Consider the following 19,296-nt stretch of genomic DNA (forward strand, 5'->3'; position numbering starts at 1 on the left):
TGAATCTTGGCAGAGTGGCAGGCAGAGCTCGTTAAGCAGGCAGGTGTGAGCCTGGTTGCTATAGTGACCGCACCCAATGGCTCCATACACACGCACACAGACATGCACCTCACTTTTGCTGCTTAAAATGAACAGAAAAGTCAGGCCGAAACAAATCGCTCCCAAATGAAAAGTAAAAGTCGTATTGACAAAATTCTTTCACCGTGAGCGACAGCAATGTCTAGTCTACCTAATTCTCAGTTTTCATGCCTGTGGAGCTTATTATATGGACGTGGTGACAGTGTAAAAACACCATGCTCTTCTGATTTTCAAACGAACCTTCTGAGCCATTTTAACATTAGAGTCTATGGAAGAGTTGGAGGGAGGAGGCTGTGCATTGGTGACATTTATGAAAGAACCATAACACCTAGGACAATAGTAAACACATTGGATGAAAGAGGACAGCCATGGCTACGTTTTGAGGGTAAAATCATACCTGTAGAGCAAACGCTGCGGACACAGCAGCAGTTTTAAAAAATATTTTAAGATTAATTTTTTTGCTCCTCTCACTCTAGCAGTTGAGCTGCCTCACTCTAGCCCCAACATTCCGTCCCATACACACCCATTATAAACTCTGAAACGGGTGAAAAAACATCATGAAACTTAAACTGGAACTGAAGAAAAAGTATAATAGATATTGAAAAGATAAATACAAGTTGAATAGTTGAATGTCTTGTCTTCGTTTTAAAGTTTGAATGGTGGCTCTATGTCAATGTATGTGGAAGTAGTAAGAGTTTAAAAATGAGTAAGTTGAATGAGGATTTGAAGGGTCTCCCCATTGAAATACATTATAAGTTTTTGTTGAATAAAGTTGAATAAAATTAAAAATATAAATGTTAAAAATATGAAAAATAGAAGCAGTGTTGTCCAAAAGAATAGGAATCTAACGGTGTTTGAATGGTTTTTCTAAGTTGAACGGTTTTGAAGGAGTAGGATTACAAAAAACGTACGGAATACAGAATAAAATATAATAATAATAAAGATTAGAAGAACAATACTGTGAATGCTTTTCAAGCATTCACACTAATAATAAAGATTAGAAGAACAATACTGTGAATGCTTTTCAAGCATTCACACTAATAATGGTGCTCTATAAGGTTATGTATGCCACTAGAGTACCACTTTAATTTGCATGGGTGTCTTCAGTGGTTCCTGATCTGATTTAAAAGTTTCATATTTTAGTCATTAACATGATCTAATAGTGAAATTTCATGTTTCCTGGCCAAGAAATATTTCAACAAACAACCAGTAATAAGGCATTTTGTTTTTCCACAACACAAACATCACAGGTACACACGTTTAACTGCTTTTCACATCGCAGCAACTATATGCATCGAGGCATTTAAACTTGCTCCAATGAAGTGCTTACGTTTAAGCTGAGGATCAAGATGTGATTTAAGTGATTTTGAATGTGACACAGAGTGTTACACAATGTGTGCCAGAGAATAGTCCAAATACAGAATAAATAAGGAGTGATCAAAAGTTGAAAATGACTTCTTCAAGCTTCAAGACAACAGCAAATCAGAAGACACTCGTTTCAACTGAAGCACTGTTTACAGAAGAGCCTCTCTGAATGCGCAACATGTCAAACCTACTGCAGCAGCCCATTTGGTTTTGGTTTTTAGGTCTTAGCATTGCTTTAAAGAATTATGGACAAAATGTGGCCCAAGTGCTAGAACTGATCATTTTAATCTGTCCCAAAGTGTCCTGAAAGTAAAATTTAAAAAAGAAAGAAAAACATCATAAGAGGCAATATTTTACTAAGCATTCTGGAAGTGAATGATTGCAACGGTTGTGTGCTGCTCTTTTACTCACAGTGTGGTTCCCTGATTACCTCCACAGTATTGCAAAACCTGTCAATCCTTGTGGAAAGTGCATCAAAGAGTTGCTGCAAGAAACATCACTGTGAATTGTTGACATTGAAATCAACATGGACAGCACAAAGCTGTGTTCGTCCATTTTTATCGTCTACCATTTGTGCTCAAAAACCTCCATTAGAGACATCTATGAATCAATTATCCAGAACAGCGACATCGTTAGCAACAATGTCTCCTGCGTGAAATAAAATTTTGCTTCCCATTCATGGCTGTGTTATTATCTGCAGCACTGCAATGAGTCACATGTTGAATGACGCAGTTCCCTCTACTATGCTTCATTGTTTGTGTATAATAGTTGACATTTTCTTACTCATTGTGCTATTCTTAGCATGGCAGTAGTTCTCCGGGGAATGAGATTATCTGACATCATCCAAATAAATTCTCTTAAGATCCTCGTTTTTTTATATCTAGGGTTGATTAATATCTTCACTTGTTTTTTTGCTCTTTATTCCTAATCTCTTAGCAGTCTCTTACCACACTTTCTTGGTGTTAGGTTTTGTATTGTTGATTGTCATTTATGCTTAGAAATATTTACTTATGTATGCTTAGAGTTTTATAATTAGTTGCAGATTGGTAGAGGTTTGATCCTTGATAGTCTGCAAGCTTTGTGTGCATTAGAGAGCACTCTGGGAGCACGAGAGAGGTCGTACCTTGTCTTATTGTCTTACGGTAGGATTAACGTAGCTACGTCTGTTCTAGTCTAAGTGCTCTTTGTTTAGATGAACTGCTGGACTTCCTCACCGTGTTATCTAGGGTGAACCATCTAGGGTGAGGGGGAGACTACCCTCTTCCTGACCAAGGATGTTTGCTTTTGTGCTTTCATGTTATATGACCCTTTGATCAGCAGGACCCCCCCCCCCCCACACACACACACACACAGTACTCTTTGTGTGTATGTAGACATCATATGTTAATGACCCTATGCATATTCATGTAGGCACAATAAAAGGAGTGTTATGGGGAACCTGGCTGAGAGTCTGACGGAGGTCAAGTGGTGGAACGACACTTGGCTCCAGGCAGGTCTCCCTCATGCATGAGTAACAAGAAGAACTTTGCCTACTTGGTGTTCAATGCTTTTGCTGTGTAATTATATTGTCTTCAACGTTCCAGCGACGATAGGTTTGTAGGTTCAAGCTACAAACCTATCACTTGGCATGGGTTTTGCTGTTATTAGCTACAACATGTTCCTCTGCAGTCTTACAAATTCCTCCAATATCCTCCTGGAATACTGACTTTACCTCCAATTCATTTACATGACTTTAAACTGGAATATTGAAGAAATACAAAGTTTTCACAGTGTTCTGTGCAGTCCTTTAAAATGTTAAGTGCACCCTTACTGCTTCCCTAGGAATAAAGAGGGGGAGTAGTAGCCAAGAGCTGCTAATTGAACTGATTAAGTGATTATCTGTAACTATGATAATACTCTATAAAGGCAGACGTTTTTGCAGTTTGCTGATCTAGAGAATGCAGGTGTGTGTTAGCTCAGTGCTACAATGTTCCCAGGAGTGGATCTACTAACAAATTCAGCCCAACGTCAGACTCAGGGAACCTAAGAGCGACATCTCAAATCTGCAGGCCTCATATGGCCATAACAGTACGTACTGGTTATTTGGAAGGGTAGCCTGGAGAATGTCTATTCTATTAAAAAAAATTAAAAATCATGGCAGCACTTTGCAAAGATGTACCTTAACAAGGCACAGGAGTGTTGCAATAATGTCCTTAAGAAAGACAAGAAAGTTTGGTCATAATGGAAAACTTGTTGTTGGCAGAAACCAAATACAGCATATCAGCACGGTGGTGGAGGGCTCATGATTTGGGTTGGTTCTGATAGCATTGCTGTTTTTGGTTTTACAAACTGTTCCCACAAAGTTGGGAGCATAAAATTCTGATGATGATAATGACTGCTTTGCTTTGTACTTGAATGCAGCCGCTTGGCCATGGAAACCCATTCCATGAAGCTCTCTACACACTGTTGCTGCGCTAATCTTTAGGCTACATGAAGTTTAGAGGTCTGTAACAATTGACTCTGCAGAAAGTTGGCAACTTCTGTACACTATGCTCCTCAGGATCTGCGTGTTTAAGGCAGAAAATAACTAAACTCTGGAAAAAAAAAAATGAACATGCAGCTTTGTTTTAAAAGCCTTTATTTCACAGATATGAGGAAATCACTGCTTTTACAATGACATGGCCAGTGAGCTTCACAGCAATGATGGCGACTTTTCAAAAAATGTTACCGAGTGTTAGTTAAAACAAAGACAGAGAAAGGAGACATTATAAATGCAATTAGATGGGATTAAACAAATTATAATTTTGTTTTAGGGCAGCATTTCTTGTTAAGACTTACTTATGTAATAAAACCTTTATCCGAAGGGCACAGCTTGTTAAAGACTGAACTGAAGGAAATGCCTCTGGTGTGGTGCTCACAAAATATACACAAGTAGTTAGTAAATACAGTCTGGGCAATCTGAGATGTGAAATGTGCATGTTCAGTCAGCAATATAACGGAACAACACGTGCCTGATAGCAGGGAGAAAGACTGTCCTGATCTATCATCAGCAGCTTTACAGACATCAGTGTTAATATGAGAAACAACAAAAACAGCAGTTGGTTCTTCTTCACATTTCTTTGGCGCTCAGAGGACTGATGGGTTAATGTCTACACATTAAGAATGAAACAGTTATGATCTGCTGATGATGCACTCTGCTGCATGGCTTTATGTCTTAACTATGTTTCGTACCATCAAAGGGTGAGAGGACCTGTTTTTTTTTCTCTCAGAAGAGTCCATTGACCTGTTCGGTCTCGGGGTCCAGGTCGATGTCATAGAAACAAGGCCGAGTGGGGAGGCCAGGGATGGTGGGCATCTAGGATCAACCAAAAGAGAAAGAATGGAGCTTTAGTTTTATTGATTTTTTTTTTTTTTTTAAACCTGCCCTTCAACAACTTTTAATTGCCAACTCCAAATCTGAAAACAATGTTAGTGTAGCATGCCCCATTTTCTTTTTAGTTATGATGTTCCAAGTATCCAAGGATAACTAGATTGACTGGCTAGAAACGTCAGTGACATAAGTTTGAATACGATTGCAGATCTGAAGTCAGAGTAAGAAACTAGACTAAGAGCTTCTCTGAATGTCCCAGTAATAAACAAAACATTTTTTTGTCGAGCAGTGTGATCAATGATGACCTGGTTAAACGATTGAAGTCAGTTACCAAACAAAGGTGTTTATATTGTTCGCAGTTCACATTTTTTGTTGTGTTTTTTTATTAATCATATTGTTACTTCCTAATAAAAGCCTCTGGGTGAGAATATTTGGTGGAAAAAACAAGGGATGGACCAATCTGATATACGGTATCGGTATCAGTCCGATCCGGACTTAAGATTACTGGATCGGATATCGGGGGGAAATAGAAAATGTAACCCGATCCATTAATTATCACAAAAGCACCTTGCAAAACTTGCTACATGGCGCAACCCAGGTAGTGACCTTAACAAGTCGAAGCAGTATGCGTCACGTGATAGAGCGGCTGTTGCGTGCGAGACCTGTCGGCGGTCTGGAGTTACTTTACACTGAAAGCATCAGGAGCCTCGCTGCATGCTGCCAAACCAGCATTTCATCTCCGAGCAAGCTATCCCAGAGAAGTGAATTAAGTGTGTAAGTTCATCTCTGAATGTTTGTAAAGCATCCCTACATTAAGGTTAACAACCGGTATACGGAGCTCGGACGTCTATGCGCTTTCAATCTGACTGTACAATGGATAGACTCAAGTTTAACTTTGGAAAAAGAAAACTGTGTTGCACGCTAAACAGATCCGTGGTTCAAAAGAAATGAACTAAAAAACAAACAAAAAAACCACCTTTTTTTATACTTGTGTTAAGTGTTTTATATAAATTACACAGAATTCAGTCTCAGCTTAAATGTGATAAAAACAGCTTACACTGACATCCATCTTGACAAAAGATGAGTGTCATGAAGCCGTGTTTGCATTTATTTGCACTGCTTTCCACTCTGGATGTCTATTTATATAAAGCTTTAAGTATAAAAGGGTCCATTTTACAACTTTTTTAGTTATTGAATATAAACATTATTTTGTGCTGATATTGCACTTCTTTTTTTCAGAACCAAAGGGTTTTTGAAATCTGCATAAAATTGCATTTTCTTATTACTTTTTGAGAAGGGTTTCCTACTTCACAGTAGCTTCATAGGAAAAAAAAACTGTGAGAAACTATCTGTATAAATGAACTGTATGCAGCAGGAATACAGGTTGCACCGGTTTACTATAACACTGAATGCACGCATGTTGCAAACACACACAAACATTTTCTACTTGAAATGCAAGGGATGGTAGATCCCGCTTTTCAAAATAGGTATCTGAGTATCTCGGTTCAATCTGCTGAATTATGTCAAATTAATCCCAGTGGAGCTTTCAATGCTTTTTCTTCTTACCATTTCCACAAGGAGGCTAACAGCATTTTTGTTAGTTATTATTATTTTGTTAATTATTCCATGATGCAGCTAATAATAAAACATGTGGGTGTAGAAAAGGCTTCATCTAGATCCGGTTAGAGATGGGATGAAACTACAGAAGGAAGTCTTGATGCATGCTCAATCGTCCAGGTAAGTAAATCCCAAAAAGTTGATTCTGTTCATCTGGATGTGGCATTTATAGTGGGAGAGAAAATTACGTCACTCATCCAAGTGACTTCTTCAGTCTGACCTGACTGCAGGTTTCCCCAACTTTATAAACCATGCATTTGCATAATGACTGTAACTAGCACCACTGACGAACAGTGGGTTGTGAGGTCATTTCCACTGGAGTAAATTTGGTTATCCCAGCTGGACATTTGTCAAAGCTAGGTAGGCACCTAAAGAAAGCTCCAGCAGATCTAGAAGAGAAGGACAACTGTTGCCTAAGTAAAAACCCTACGTGTCAGGAGTATCAGAACAGTTGAGATGCATTTTCTCTAAACACAGTGCCTCTGCGGCTTTTAGACGCCAAAACACGCTGCACCAAAAATGAATCCACCCCAAGGATCAGGTACCCCGACACAAACAGAGTAATGTAGTGTACACTGTGCCAGGAGGATTGCCAGGATTTATACATCAGGGAAACCAAACAACCTCTGGCTAAGAGGATGGCACAACACAGAAGAGCTAACTCGTCAGACCAGGACTCTGCAGTCTATTTAGACCTGCAGGCCAGTGGACACTCTTTCAATGATGAGGATGTAACATCCTGGACAGGGAGCAACTGAAAACGTCCAGATGAACAGAATCAACTTTTTGGGGTGCAGAAAGAAGGGAAATGAATTAGAGCTTACTGTGCCAACCAACGGGAACAGAAAGCCAGCGCCCACACTGGCTCTGATGTCTCTGATTGGCAGGATGAATCCTTTGGGCACACCTTTCTTTTCTGCTTCATGTGACAGTGACAGGTGGGTCTTTGCCATGCAAACTGGAAGATTCGCAAATCCCTGAAGGAGAGGCAAAAAAGAAGGATCTTTACAAAGGTTTATTCTCTCTGCTCTGTTTAATTGTATTGATCTCAACTGACAGCAGACGCCAACAAACAGGCCTGACAGGACAGGAAACAACAGCTGAGGGATGTTCACCTGCTTGGTGTAGAGCGCCACCTTGTGTTGGGCCTCAGGCAGAAGCTCAATATCATCTGCTCCATAGATCTTCTGAGCAATTATTCGAATCTTATCAGCAATAGGAAGCTAAAGTGGAATCAAAGATAGATATTTTAAGTCATAAATAAGCAGATCATGTGTTGGTTTAAAAGAGTGACTGGTGAAAATTAAGTACGGAGCCCTTACGTCCAAATCATACAGGAACTTGAAGTTGCTGGGGGCGCTAGAGGCCTTCTGGACGGCCTCGCCAAGTGCCACAGCACCAGCGCCACCCTCGGCCCAGTGAGAGCATCGCACAGCATCAAATGCTCCTGCAGATTTAGCCAAGGTGCACACCAAGTCCAGCTCAGCCTCCGTGTCTGTCCTGCACAACAAATGAATGAACAAAAAAAAAACAAAAAAAAAACATGCTTTTCACATATGTGCACATTCTTATATATGTTATTCTATTATTCTTTTTTTAAATTACCATCCATCACTTACTTGAAAGCATTCACTGCTACCACCACAGGCACACCAAAGTGCTTTGCATTTTCGATCTGCTTCCTCATGTTGTTGCAACCCTTCTCCAGCAGATTAAAGTTCTACATAGAGGTACACAAACACATTCAGTAAAAGGTTATGCAAAGCTTTAAAGGTTGAAAAGCTTGCATCAAATGTGATTAACAAAGTAGGCAGACGTGGCTCAAGCATTCTGCACAAACTAATAAATAAACAATGTTATCAAAAGCACCTTAGAAGAATATTATCACTGTTTTGGCACATTCTTTTCCATTACCTCTTCCACGTATTCCTTAGGCAGTGGCATCCCAGCAGTGACCTAAACAAAAGAGACAAGAGAAATGTGAAATGTTTTAGTTAATTCAATAAATCCTCAAATTGTAATCAGCAGTGACTATTGTAATCCTCCATGTGTTTTATTCTTAATGATTACTAAGATGCTTAATTTAAAGATTAAACATAATTTTGTGGACAATTGTGCTGAAATTGTCTTCCGGAAATGGAAAATTGTGAACATTTAAAATTGTAGACAAGTGAAAATGCTCTGGTGGGGCTTTTTTTCTTTTAAAATAAATTTGTTTAAAGTGGGTTTAAAGGCTTGATCTCATCATACACACATTGTTACAGTAGTGGATTCTCATATTGAACGTTCCCCATTTTGTGCACAAGTAATCGTCTATTAGCCAACAGCTCCCAATTCGCACTGTGCTAAATGCCCCATTTCAACTCTTGGCTCTATAAGATCTCAAAGAGAGGGGCTCTCTCTCTCTCTCACTTGGTATTCTCGGGCATAACTCTGGCAATGAACACCCACCCATGTTCTGCTAAAATCTTCTATTTACGAGGAGCAGCCAAACGCAATAAAGGGGGAATTGAGCTAACACAGCTCGTCTCACAGAGTGAATGAACTGAGGAGTGGCACCAGGGCCAGGAGGAAACTTACTGTTGGTCCTCCTCCATGCATCTTTAGAGCTCGGATGGTCGCCACCAACACCACAACATGAGGCCTCAGGCCCGAGTAGCGGCACTTGATGTTGAAGAACTTCTCCATGCCGATGTCAGCACCAAAGCCAGCTTCTGTCACTGTTGCACATAAGTGACACAAGCAGGAAAGTATATCAGAACCCAAGCCATCAGGACTACTGACTACTATTATCCACTGACATTACATGGACTCCATGACTTTTACAATTAACATCTACAATATAAGCTAACCCTGTTAAAAAAAAGCTCAAACTGATTCTATTCAGCTTACCTACAAAGCCCTCAGGTCCAACCAGCTTCAAAGCAATTTTATCAGCCAGGATTGATGAGTTTCCGTGGGCAATGTTGGCAAAGGGGCCAGCATGAACAAACACAGGAGTCCCCTGTGGATCCAAATTACTCACATGAATTATTACAAAACTATTAATGCAAGTAAAAAAAAAAAAACTAACAGCAGTTTGATAAACAACAATATCAAACGACCTGAACTACACAGAAATGCTTTTAACGTGGTCATGCTGCATAGGAGCTGCATGGATTAGCATGGGCACCGTGTTTCACCCACCTCCAACGTCTGCATCAGGTTTGGCTTGATGGCATCTTTCATCAGCACAGTCAGAGCGCCACTCACGCCCTACAGAGAAAAATCCATCACTTTCATGAATATCATTATCACAGCACTTACGCTGCATGACGTCATGTCACAGCGGAGGGTTTACGACACTCACCAGATCCTCGGTGGTGATGGGATCTCCCCTCCGACTGGTGGCTACGACCATCTTAGCCAGGCGCTGCCGCATATCCTCCAGGCTGCTGGTGAGGGCGAGCACCGCCATGATTTCGCTGGCCACAGTGATGTCAAACTGGGCCTGGAGGACACAACAGTCCAGTCATGCAAAGCAGCACTAAAACTAAGTTTATTAAACCAACTTTCCCTCAAAGGTTCAACTGCTTTCTGTATATTTCATGATGCTTTATGATACCATGAAAGAAATTTGCCACCTTTAGAGAATAATCAACTTTACCTCTCTTGTGTATCCCTTTTCAGTGGGCGACTGGCCGATAGTGATCTTCCTCAGGAATCGATCATTGGTATCCAGCACTGAAGTGAAACAGAAGGACATCATAAGTATTTGTATAAGACGCACAATACACTCACAGCAGACCTGCTGAGGCGGAGACCTCTGTGCTGTTCATACCTCTCTGCCAGGTAACAGAGCTTGGGTCGATGTCCAGGCGGGCAAAGCGGTTGATCTCCTCCTCAGTGAGAGCAGAGGGCTCCGTCTTCTGTATTCCCAGTTTCTAAACCAAAGAAGAAAACCTCGGTGTCAGAAGTGACCTGTGCACATCTAAATCAAAGCTTACACGTGCTGCAACTTGATCATTTACTTTGAGTCTGTTGATCTGGATCGGGGAGAACGTCCTCTCTCCTCCACTGAGTGGCACCAAACGGTTATACAGAGCCTAGATATTCACAGGCAGAGATGGATTATAGTGGTGACTCATTAGATAAGTTAGAGGAAGTGTACTTTTTATACACCAATGACAGAAATGAGAACCCACCTTATCAGATTGTGTTGCTTCATGGAATATGCGGGCATCGACAGCAGCAGCCACCAAGTTATTGGCAGCTGTGATGGCATGAATGTCACCGGTGAGATGGAGATTAAACTGAAAAATCAAAATAATCAATTAAATATTTTGCTTTCTTTGAACTTTTAGGAAAAAAAAGCACAGTGTCAGAAAAGTGATGCTGTACCTCTTCCATTGGAATAACTTGAGAATATCCACCTCCTGCAGCACCGCCTGCAAACAAAAGGATAAAGAAATAAATAAAACATACATGAATATGTCCCTGTAGTAAACATGGGCAACATCTCCTGAGTTTACACTCTTTCGAAACTCACCTTTAATGCCGAATGTGGGTCCCTGAGAAGGCTGTCGGACACAAGCAAACACATTGAGCTTCATGTGAGCACCCATGGCTTGTGCCAGACCGATGGTTGTGGTGCTCTTACCTTCACCCAGAGGCGTGGGAGTAATGCTGCAAACATAAAATCTTGTCAACATGTTTGCCCAAAGCCCTCAAAGGCAAAATATAGTGTTCTCTTTGACAAATAGCTTCATCTCAGTCACTTTAAGCGTTTTTTTTTTTTTGTTGTTGTTTTTTTGGTTGGTTGGTTGATTTTTTTTTTTACATTTGCAAAAATATAACAAAAACTTTCATGACCATACGATGGGAGTTTTATGAGTGGATTCTGCAGACCACCATTGCAAATACAAAGGTGTCTTAATTGACATGTGTAGTTAAATTAGGGTCATACTGCCTCACTGCGCCATCTTGTGGCATGAAATGGTATTACATAAACATCAAACCTAGCCTGAGTTGAGTTCAACTTGAGCAGGGGTCCGTTCTTCGTACCGCGCTAAGTAAGTTAGCTGGATTTGATTGTTGACCATTTCGCGTGATCTTGGATCGTTCGGTTCTCCGAAGCTCATCCGGGACTTGCTGTCATAGCAACGGATCCGTAAGCGTAAACCTGCTCGGGAGCAGGCTTACTTTATGTAAACAGGATTAGATCGCAGCCACTCAGGTATGTCCGCTTCATCTATACGAAAGCAACAGCGATATTTTACCACTGTGTTACCATAAATACATATTATCAGTGTAACTAAAGATAATGCAGCATTTGATCCTTTTATTGATGTCACACAGATACATACAGGTCATTTCCTTAAAAAAGGGAAATGTACTATTAACATTCTATTACATGTATGTGATTATTACAGATGTAATTCATATTTCAGAGTAGTAATAGTAAATTACTTCATGTAATCAAGATGAGAGACCACGGCTATAAAAGCGAAGGTGGATTTGGGAAGTCTGTCGCAGCCATGTCCTGTCCGTTTACGCGAGCAGCCCATTGCGGAAGGTGCAAGATTGATAAGGAGAGTCCTCAGAATCCAGCATATATTGCAGGATAGACAGGATCCTTTAGCTCAGCGCGACAGTGTGCTCATAGAGAGATATCGATTTTCCCGTGAGGGTATTATTTACTTAACCAACTTGTTGACGAGGGGGTGCAGGACCACCACCTGTCTTTTTGTGCTCCGCCCTTTTCTTGGTTGCTGTTATAAACAAACAGATTATTCCAGGGTCTCTTTCCAAGAGACGACAAGCAATATAAGTGATAAATATTACCATTCTGTAGAATATTCTTATATTTCACTTTTACTTGTTCCCATGTTCTAGTGGGTCCTGTTGTGGCTCTAATGTGAAAGGGGATATAATATAACAATATAATATAATGTAATATAATATTGGATAATATAATGTAATATAATAAATCTACCCTGCCGCCTACTGGTGTTGGCCAGAGGGGCCGATGGTGCGATATGGCAGCCTGGCTTCTGTCAGTCTGCCCCAGGGCAGCTGTGGCTACAACCGTAGCTGCCTCCACCAGTGTGTGAATGTGAGAGTGAATGAATAGTGGCATTGTAAAGCGCTTTGGGTGCCTTGAAAAGCGCTATATAAATCCAATCCATTATTATTATTAAATTACTTACGAGTTTAATTTGTCAGCAACTTCCTGCCAGCCCTCTCTCCTTGCTTTTGCAGCCTTTGCAGTGTTCCCTTGCGTTTTAATTAAACTCTGAAACTCCTGAAATCCCTCACTCAGGAGTTCTTGCTCTGCTGCCGAAAAATACTGAGCGCTCTCCTTTGACATTTTCGCCGACCAATCAAAGGGTTGCCGATCAATGTTTCTACTCTCGATGCGTAGCCCCTGTTAAGCCACCCAGTGATCTCACATTACTTCATCCAGCTGTACTAATCGTCAACAACAGGTGTGTTCGGAGAACCGGAATAGCGAGCTCAAAGTTGGCGCGATGATTTGATCTTGGATGTAGTAAGCGAGGCACGAAGAACGGACCCCAGATCTCTCTTAAAGTGATTTTTAGGACAACAAGCCAAAAAATCTGTGTTGAGAAATGTTAAGAAAGTGTTTCTCTCTTAACATTCTGCTGATAGCTTTAGTTAACTTGGGGATTTTTGAACTACAGATGTAAACAGTCTGCCAATTTGAATAACTTCTACTTCCACAAACTGAGAACTTCTGTATCTTGAAATAAGATTTTGTCTACAGTCTGCAGACTTTTATTTAACATACCCAGTGACCACTACATATTTTCCATCTGGCAGGGACTGAAGGCGCTTGATGATAGTCAGCTGGACCTTTGCCTTAGTCTTGCCATAGAGCTCTACTTCATCAGAAAACAATCCCACTTCTCTGGCCAGACTGTCAATGGACTTGGCTGCGCAGGAGCGAGAAATCACTATGTCACTGTGGGATAACAAAAGGGAAAAAGAAAATTAGCTTCTTCAGCAAGACAGCGAGGATTGGGCTTCTGCATCAAGTTAATGAACAGCATGGTTATGATTATGATAAGGAGGCAAACCTTGGCACTGGCTTTCGGAGATTGAGTCTGGTGTAAGAAATGTTCCACTTTCCTGCCTGATGGCTCTCCAGGAAGCGCTTTGCACTCAGCACGGTGTTCTAAACAAGTAAACGTGATAAGAAAACAAAAGAAAGAAAAGTTTGAGAAAAAAAAAAAATCAAACTCTTAATTAAACTTGATCAACTCTCAGGTGTCCGAATGGGCCTTACCGCCATCAGCATGGCCACAGTCATAGGTCCCACTCCACCAGGCACAGGGGTGATGAAGCCGGCCTGTTCTTTGGCTGATTGAAAATGGACGTCGCCCACAACACGCTTTCCGCTGGATTTAGTCTCATCTGAAAAAGAGACTCCAGTTGACCCATGCATCTGCTGATTATCTCAAAAGGAAATACAATGCACCATGACCGCATTAATACCTATAACGTGGTTGATGCCACAGTCAATGACCACTGCTCCTTTCTTGATCCACTCTCCTTTTACCATCTCTGCTTTTCCGATACCAACAACCAGGATGTCTGCTCTACCCACCTAGACAGAAACAGGGAGGGATAAACGATGAATGTTTATAAATGAAGAAACTGGATTTTAAGCAATGATGCTAGAGGAATAAATAAGGGAACACGTGAATTAGTGTTTATACTGCAGGCAGTAGAGATCTGTAGTTCCTATGATGTCATAAACTGTTAAGTTAGAATAATTGGGGCAGTTAACAGACTAAAATATTTAATTAGGCTCCTCATATAACAAGTTGTGAAAAAGTTTCATTTGCCAGCTAAGATCAAATGAGAACGTCAGTATTAAGAATCGGCTGCTTCAAACAGCTGCTCTTTATCTGCCTACTGTGCTGTTGTTTATACCTCTGTGTGTCTCAAAAAAGCCTAATGACACTTGTGTTTCTCTGTGTTACCTCTGCGGCAAGATCGACGGTTTTAGAGTGGCAGGTGGTGACGGTGGCGTGATTCCACAGCAGCAAATCATGCATGGGTGCGCCCACAATCTTACTGCGCCCAATCACGACCGCTCTCTTCCCTGCCACAGAAACGCCTGTAGAGAAGCGTCATAAACAGATTGTTGTTACTTTTGATATATTTACACATTGTAACATCATTGTAACTGACTGCAGTTTTTTCAGGGTTATTAGAGATTTTGTTTACCCGTCTGTTTGATTAACTCCATGCAGCCATTTGGCGTGCAGGGGATGAGGCAGTTGCCCAGATCCCCACGGGACAGCTTCCCCGCATTTATGCTGGTCAGTCTGTAAACACACAAGAATGTACAAATCACTGTAACCTGAAGATACCCATCAATCTGAAAGCTTTTTAAAGGTACAGTGTGTAAAATATCACTGCTATACTACAGTGTATACTATAGCTACGGTGGCCACTGTAGGACAAACAACTGTGGACAAACTTTTCCTCTGCAGCGAGTTGTTAGTTTGCGGTTTCCCTCAGCTCTAAATATGTGCTATTTAATCAAGAAGAGGCTGTAAAACTTTGTGAAAGGAGTTCGATACAAGTCAATAAGGCTCAGTGAGGCGAGCTGTTGGGGTTGCAACACTGCTGTCTGCTGCTGTTAGTGAAACTTTCTCTGAAGACTGAACATTGTTGCATTCAAACTATCATACGATGTGAGAACGTAATCACACCGTTTACCAGAGGGAAAGTGGAATTTTTAAGATAATCAAACCTACCTTAGTTGGCATAATGTTCGTTTGTGCTTAGCTGTTTTTGCTTAGCTGTCTCGTTGTCAACTGTCCGGAGACAGGAGTGTCACATGTGTAATCTGCTGAGAATAAGTATTCCTAACACTATCGGGAATAAATAAGAATTTTATAAACCTCTGCATGTTTTACAGGCCTGACATCTGTTCAGGAGATGAGGCGTGAGGTGAATAAGAAGAGGATGACATTTTATCCAAAGGGTTTGTCTTGCAGCTTTCTGTTTTGTTGGGTGGAGGGGACCCCTTCGCAGATCATATAAAATAGGTATGATACTTCATATCTTGGGTTTGAAGGTACAGACAATAAAAATTTGCCTCCATGGCACATGAACATCTCCGCTTTTCGTGTAGTTCGTGTGTAGCCTATAACCACATACGTAAGACGAGATTAGACAGAACCACATTGACCATCTCAGCCACTGTATTCATGATGGTGGGACAACCAATCTCTTTAATGTATTTTTAAAGGCTTAAATCTAAGTTTATTACAATGCATCTGCTTGTTGGACAAATTTAATTACTGTTTATGAGCACAACAGTTATTTTGTTTCTGTAAACTAAAAAAAGTACTTGCTGTAACTCTGAAATGATCACACTTTTCTGTGTTGCTGTTCTTACCCATCTACGTCCTTCTCTGGGGCCACGGAGTTCGTGACCTTCTCTGTGTCGATTTCATGGACTGAATCTAAAGGCAGCTGAACGATGAGGCCGTGGACAGAAGAGTTCTTGTTCACCTCTGTGATACTGTGAAGAATCTGAAAGCAGGTAGGAAGCCTTAAAACCCTTTATTGCTTTCAGGCTTGTCATGTACTGCATTCCCGCACAGCCCCTGTATTGCTAAATCAAGAAAAGCCTGAAAGCTCAAATTTCACCCATATGTCTCTGTGCTGAAAATCTGTCAATTATTGTGAGTTTTAAGCACTCAAAGACTTTAGTGAACACAACAAAAAAAATTTATGCGATTCTTTCGACAATTTGTTTTTGCTTCAAGAAACCATGTGACCTATGCATGCTTCCTATTGGAACACTAGGAAATAGTATGGCAGGAACAACTACTCCCCCAGGTGTCCATAAATAGTCTAATCCTGGAGTTGCTGTGCAGGTGTGTGCAACCCGACAACTAAATAAACAAGCCTCCAGTAATGATTCTAACTCACCTCCTCCTCTGTTGCGGTCGCGGGAAGTCTCAAATGCATTGCATTTATTCCAATCTGCACACAAAAATGCAGCTTAGGGATAGAGCTGTGGCTCATTGAAACAATATGCAGTGTACACACGCGGTGCAAAAATCCCTTCAGTATCAAAAAATTATTTTCTTTACCTCTGCTGCTGCTTTGAGCTTCATGCTGATGTACAGATTTGAATCATCGCGGTCTCCAACCTGAAAGACACATACTGCTTATCCCCCTGCATATTTCTATGACAGAACAGGAACTATGTCACACAGACAAAGCACCAGCATAAATGTCAGAATCCTCATTGTGCCACTGCACACAGATACCCTGACCCTTACCTGCCAGGTGCTCTCTCTAACGAAAGGCCAAATGAAAGCATGGGTAGAAATGTTTTTAGGGGAAAAAGGCTTTTAGCCTCCAACCACAAAGAATTCCATCATAAACTTACCTGTAAAACCACTAGACCAGGCCTGAAGTTGGGATTCTTAAGTTTCAACTGCTCGACATCCTTCTTCAGACGCTCCCTCACCTGCCTGAGAAAACAAAATACAGCCAATTTAATTTGTGCAATAACACAAAAAAAGAGTTAGCAGTATCATGTGACCCAATCTGTACCGTTTAATTAAAACAGTGACAAATTTATGCACCAGATCACCAGATTATTATTAAATTATTATTAAATTAAATTTATTATTAAATTTATTATTAAATGATTATTATTAAATTTATGCACCAGATCAATGCCATCTGATGATCTCATTGTGAGTCATTTTCCAAACTCAAACTATCATTCCGGACAATCACTAAGAAAAGCGTGCTTATCTTCAGTTGTTGTCTTCATTTTATCTTTATTGATTTAATGTTCTGGAGACTAGAAAACAGGGCACTATTTTTTGCGTAGAGAAGAGATAAGCCAGAACAGATAAAGGTTGAATACAATCAGCTGAACCAATCAAAGACAAGCGAGAAAACAGTGATTGCGTTAACTGAACTTTGTGGTCATTGCTTTTGTGTCTAAACCCAAAATCCTGATTGCACACAAAAGTGTTTGGTTTAACATATTGTGGATGCAAATGAAACAAAGAAAAGAACCCAAAGTTCTAAAGAAAGTAGGTAACAGATGTGCATCATGTGAGCTGTAACAGGAGTGGTGATGAAATACATTTTGGCACTGATTTGAGACACAGTTCAACTAAACTTAGTCTCAAGAGAAACTCCTTAACCTTAAGATTTATGTACCCCCCCCCCCCCCCTTTTTTTTTCAAGATGCAATAATGTGTGCAGAAAATGTTTTCCAAAAATATAGCACAAATTATATACAATATGCATATAAAACAGGGTAATTAAATGTTACTTAGGTACAGTATTTTGCATATGACCTTGTTTGCTTTTTATTTATCTACCAGCAGAGTGACCCTGGGGATCTTTCCAGTAATTAGAAAAGGCAATCACAACACTGAGTATTGTACCATAACAGATCTTTATCTCAACAGTGACTGGTACAAGTTTTCCTCATTAAACAACCAGGGCTCATATTCCTACAAACACAGGTCATTCATACCGTGTGCAGTCAAGCATGTCAGCTTCTGTCGAACTTTGGAGATAATGAATAAAGATGACCCATGGGGAGAGCGGCTCTATGGCTCTTTGTATTGCATAATATAATCGACTAATAACTACTGTGAGGCGGTCTTAACAAGATACAGGCCGCTATATCTTGTGACAAGCACATGCAGCTAGATGTCTTTTGTGTTACTGTTAGAAAGATTTTGCCTTTTTGCCGTTTTTCCACTCATTCTCATTACTTGGATCTGGTCAAAGTTTTTCGATTTAAAAAAATTATAATAATTTTAAAAAAGGGTTTGCCTGGAATATCTGACTGTATTTTTCTTCTTCAAATTAGGTCAGTGAACCAATAGGACAAAGATCAGAGCACAACGCCACAGCTTCTTACATAACACCCCAGGATTTGCAATGATGCATTCAGAAGTTATGAATGACCAAACCTAACCAGTTAAGAAAGTGAATTACTCAGATTTCCGCTGAATTTAGAGTCAACGCATATGCACGGTAAACAGTCTCTGCGGCCCGATGCGACTGATTTAACAGTAAAACTGTTGATTATACTAAGTTATGAAATCACTTCACGGCGTCAGACTGCTTACTTCATATATATAAGATTGCACTTAAAATCCTCAGAGGATGCACAGCGTTTGAGTAAGATCAGACACCACCAGCTGTTAAGTTACTGTAACTTTGCTAGTTAGCTTCTTTAGCCAGTCACATGTTTCACAACGCTGATTACATTCACATGCTACCTATGCTTTCGTAAAGGTAATGTTTGATACTTACGCTGAAACCTCTTTACCGCTTATGATCTGAGCTGGCATCTTTCCCTGGGATGGTCTCTGCTCTTCTGGTGACGGTAGTAGCTGGTCTGCACGCTCACTGACTTGTAAGTAGAGGAGCGTGGCTCGCAAGTGGTAATAACTACTTCCAAAAAGTTTCTTCAAAGTGAGTCGGGAAACGACGGTAACAGCGCAGACTCCGTCCACAAACCAACCCTACGGTGGAATATCAGCGTATTAACTTTCAGGAATAGAACAACGTAGTTTTTTTTTTTTAACTTTATTTATCACATTTTAGACATACAGTCAAGTAAAACAGGGATCACATAAAAGATGACATTGTGGTAGTACAATGAAGAACAGAAAGAGTGATAAGGACAGTGAGACAAAAGTGAGTACAAAAAATAAAATAAATTAAGGGGAACATAAATAAACAAAAGTTTGCAAGAGCCAAAATCAAGTTAGCAGTTTCAATCGGTTACAGATGTTAACAGTCTTGAGAGCCTTAGTGTTTTTTGATGAGGAGATTGTCCTTATATATTGTGCAAGTTCCATTTTTAATAC

General features: G+C 40.4%; 1 protein-coding gene across 1 annotated transcript; it reads right to left on the bottom strand.

The window, feature by feature from the left end:
* Positions 1-4,043: 4,043 nt before the first annotated feature.
* LOC308389015 (C-1-tetrahydrofolate synthase, cytoplasmic-like) lies at positions 4,044-18,894 on the bottom strand. The gene is made up of 27 exons (XM_080870116.1): positions 18,737-18,894; positions 16,833-16,917; positions 16,531-16,590; positions 16,367-16,420; positions 15,828-15,964; positions 14,645-14,745; positions 14,398-14,534; positions 13,907-14,018; positions 13,698-13,825; positions 13,489-13,586; positions 13,200-13,373; positions 10,938-11,074; positions 10,790-10,836; positions 10,594-10,701; positions 10,420-10,494; positions 10,230-10,332; positions 10,056-10,132; positions 9,759-9,899; positions 9,596-9,664; positions 9,302-9,413; positions 8,990-9,129; positions 8,324-8,365; positions 8,029-8,129; positions 7,732-7,909; positions 7,525-7,632; positions 7,234-7,386; positions 4,044-4,777 (listed from the first exon to the last, which is right to left on the bottom strand). The coding sequence occupies exons 1-27, from the start codon at positions 18,772-18,774 to the stop codon at positions 4,688-4,690; spliced, it is 2,805 nt and encodes a 934-aa protein (XP_080726242.1). The 5' UTR covers positions 18,775-18,894; the 3' UTR covers positions 4,044-4,687.
* Between the last annotated feature and the right edge of the window lie 402 nt (positions 18,895-19,296).

This window comes from Rhamphochromis sp. 'chilingali' (genome assembly GCF_963969265.1).
Source record: "Rhamphochromis sp. 'chilingali' genome assembly, chromosome: 21".
Taxonomy (NCBI): domain Eukaryota; kingdom Metazoa; phylum Chordata; class Actinopteri; order Cichliformes; family Cichlidae; genus Rhamphochromis; species Rhamphochromis sp. 'chilingali'.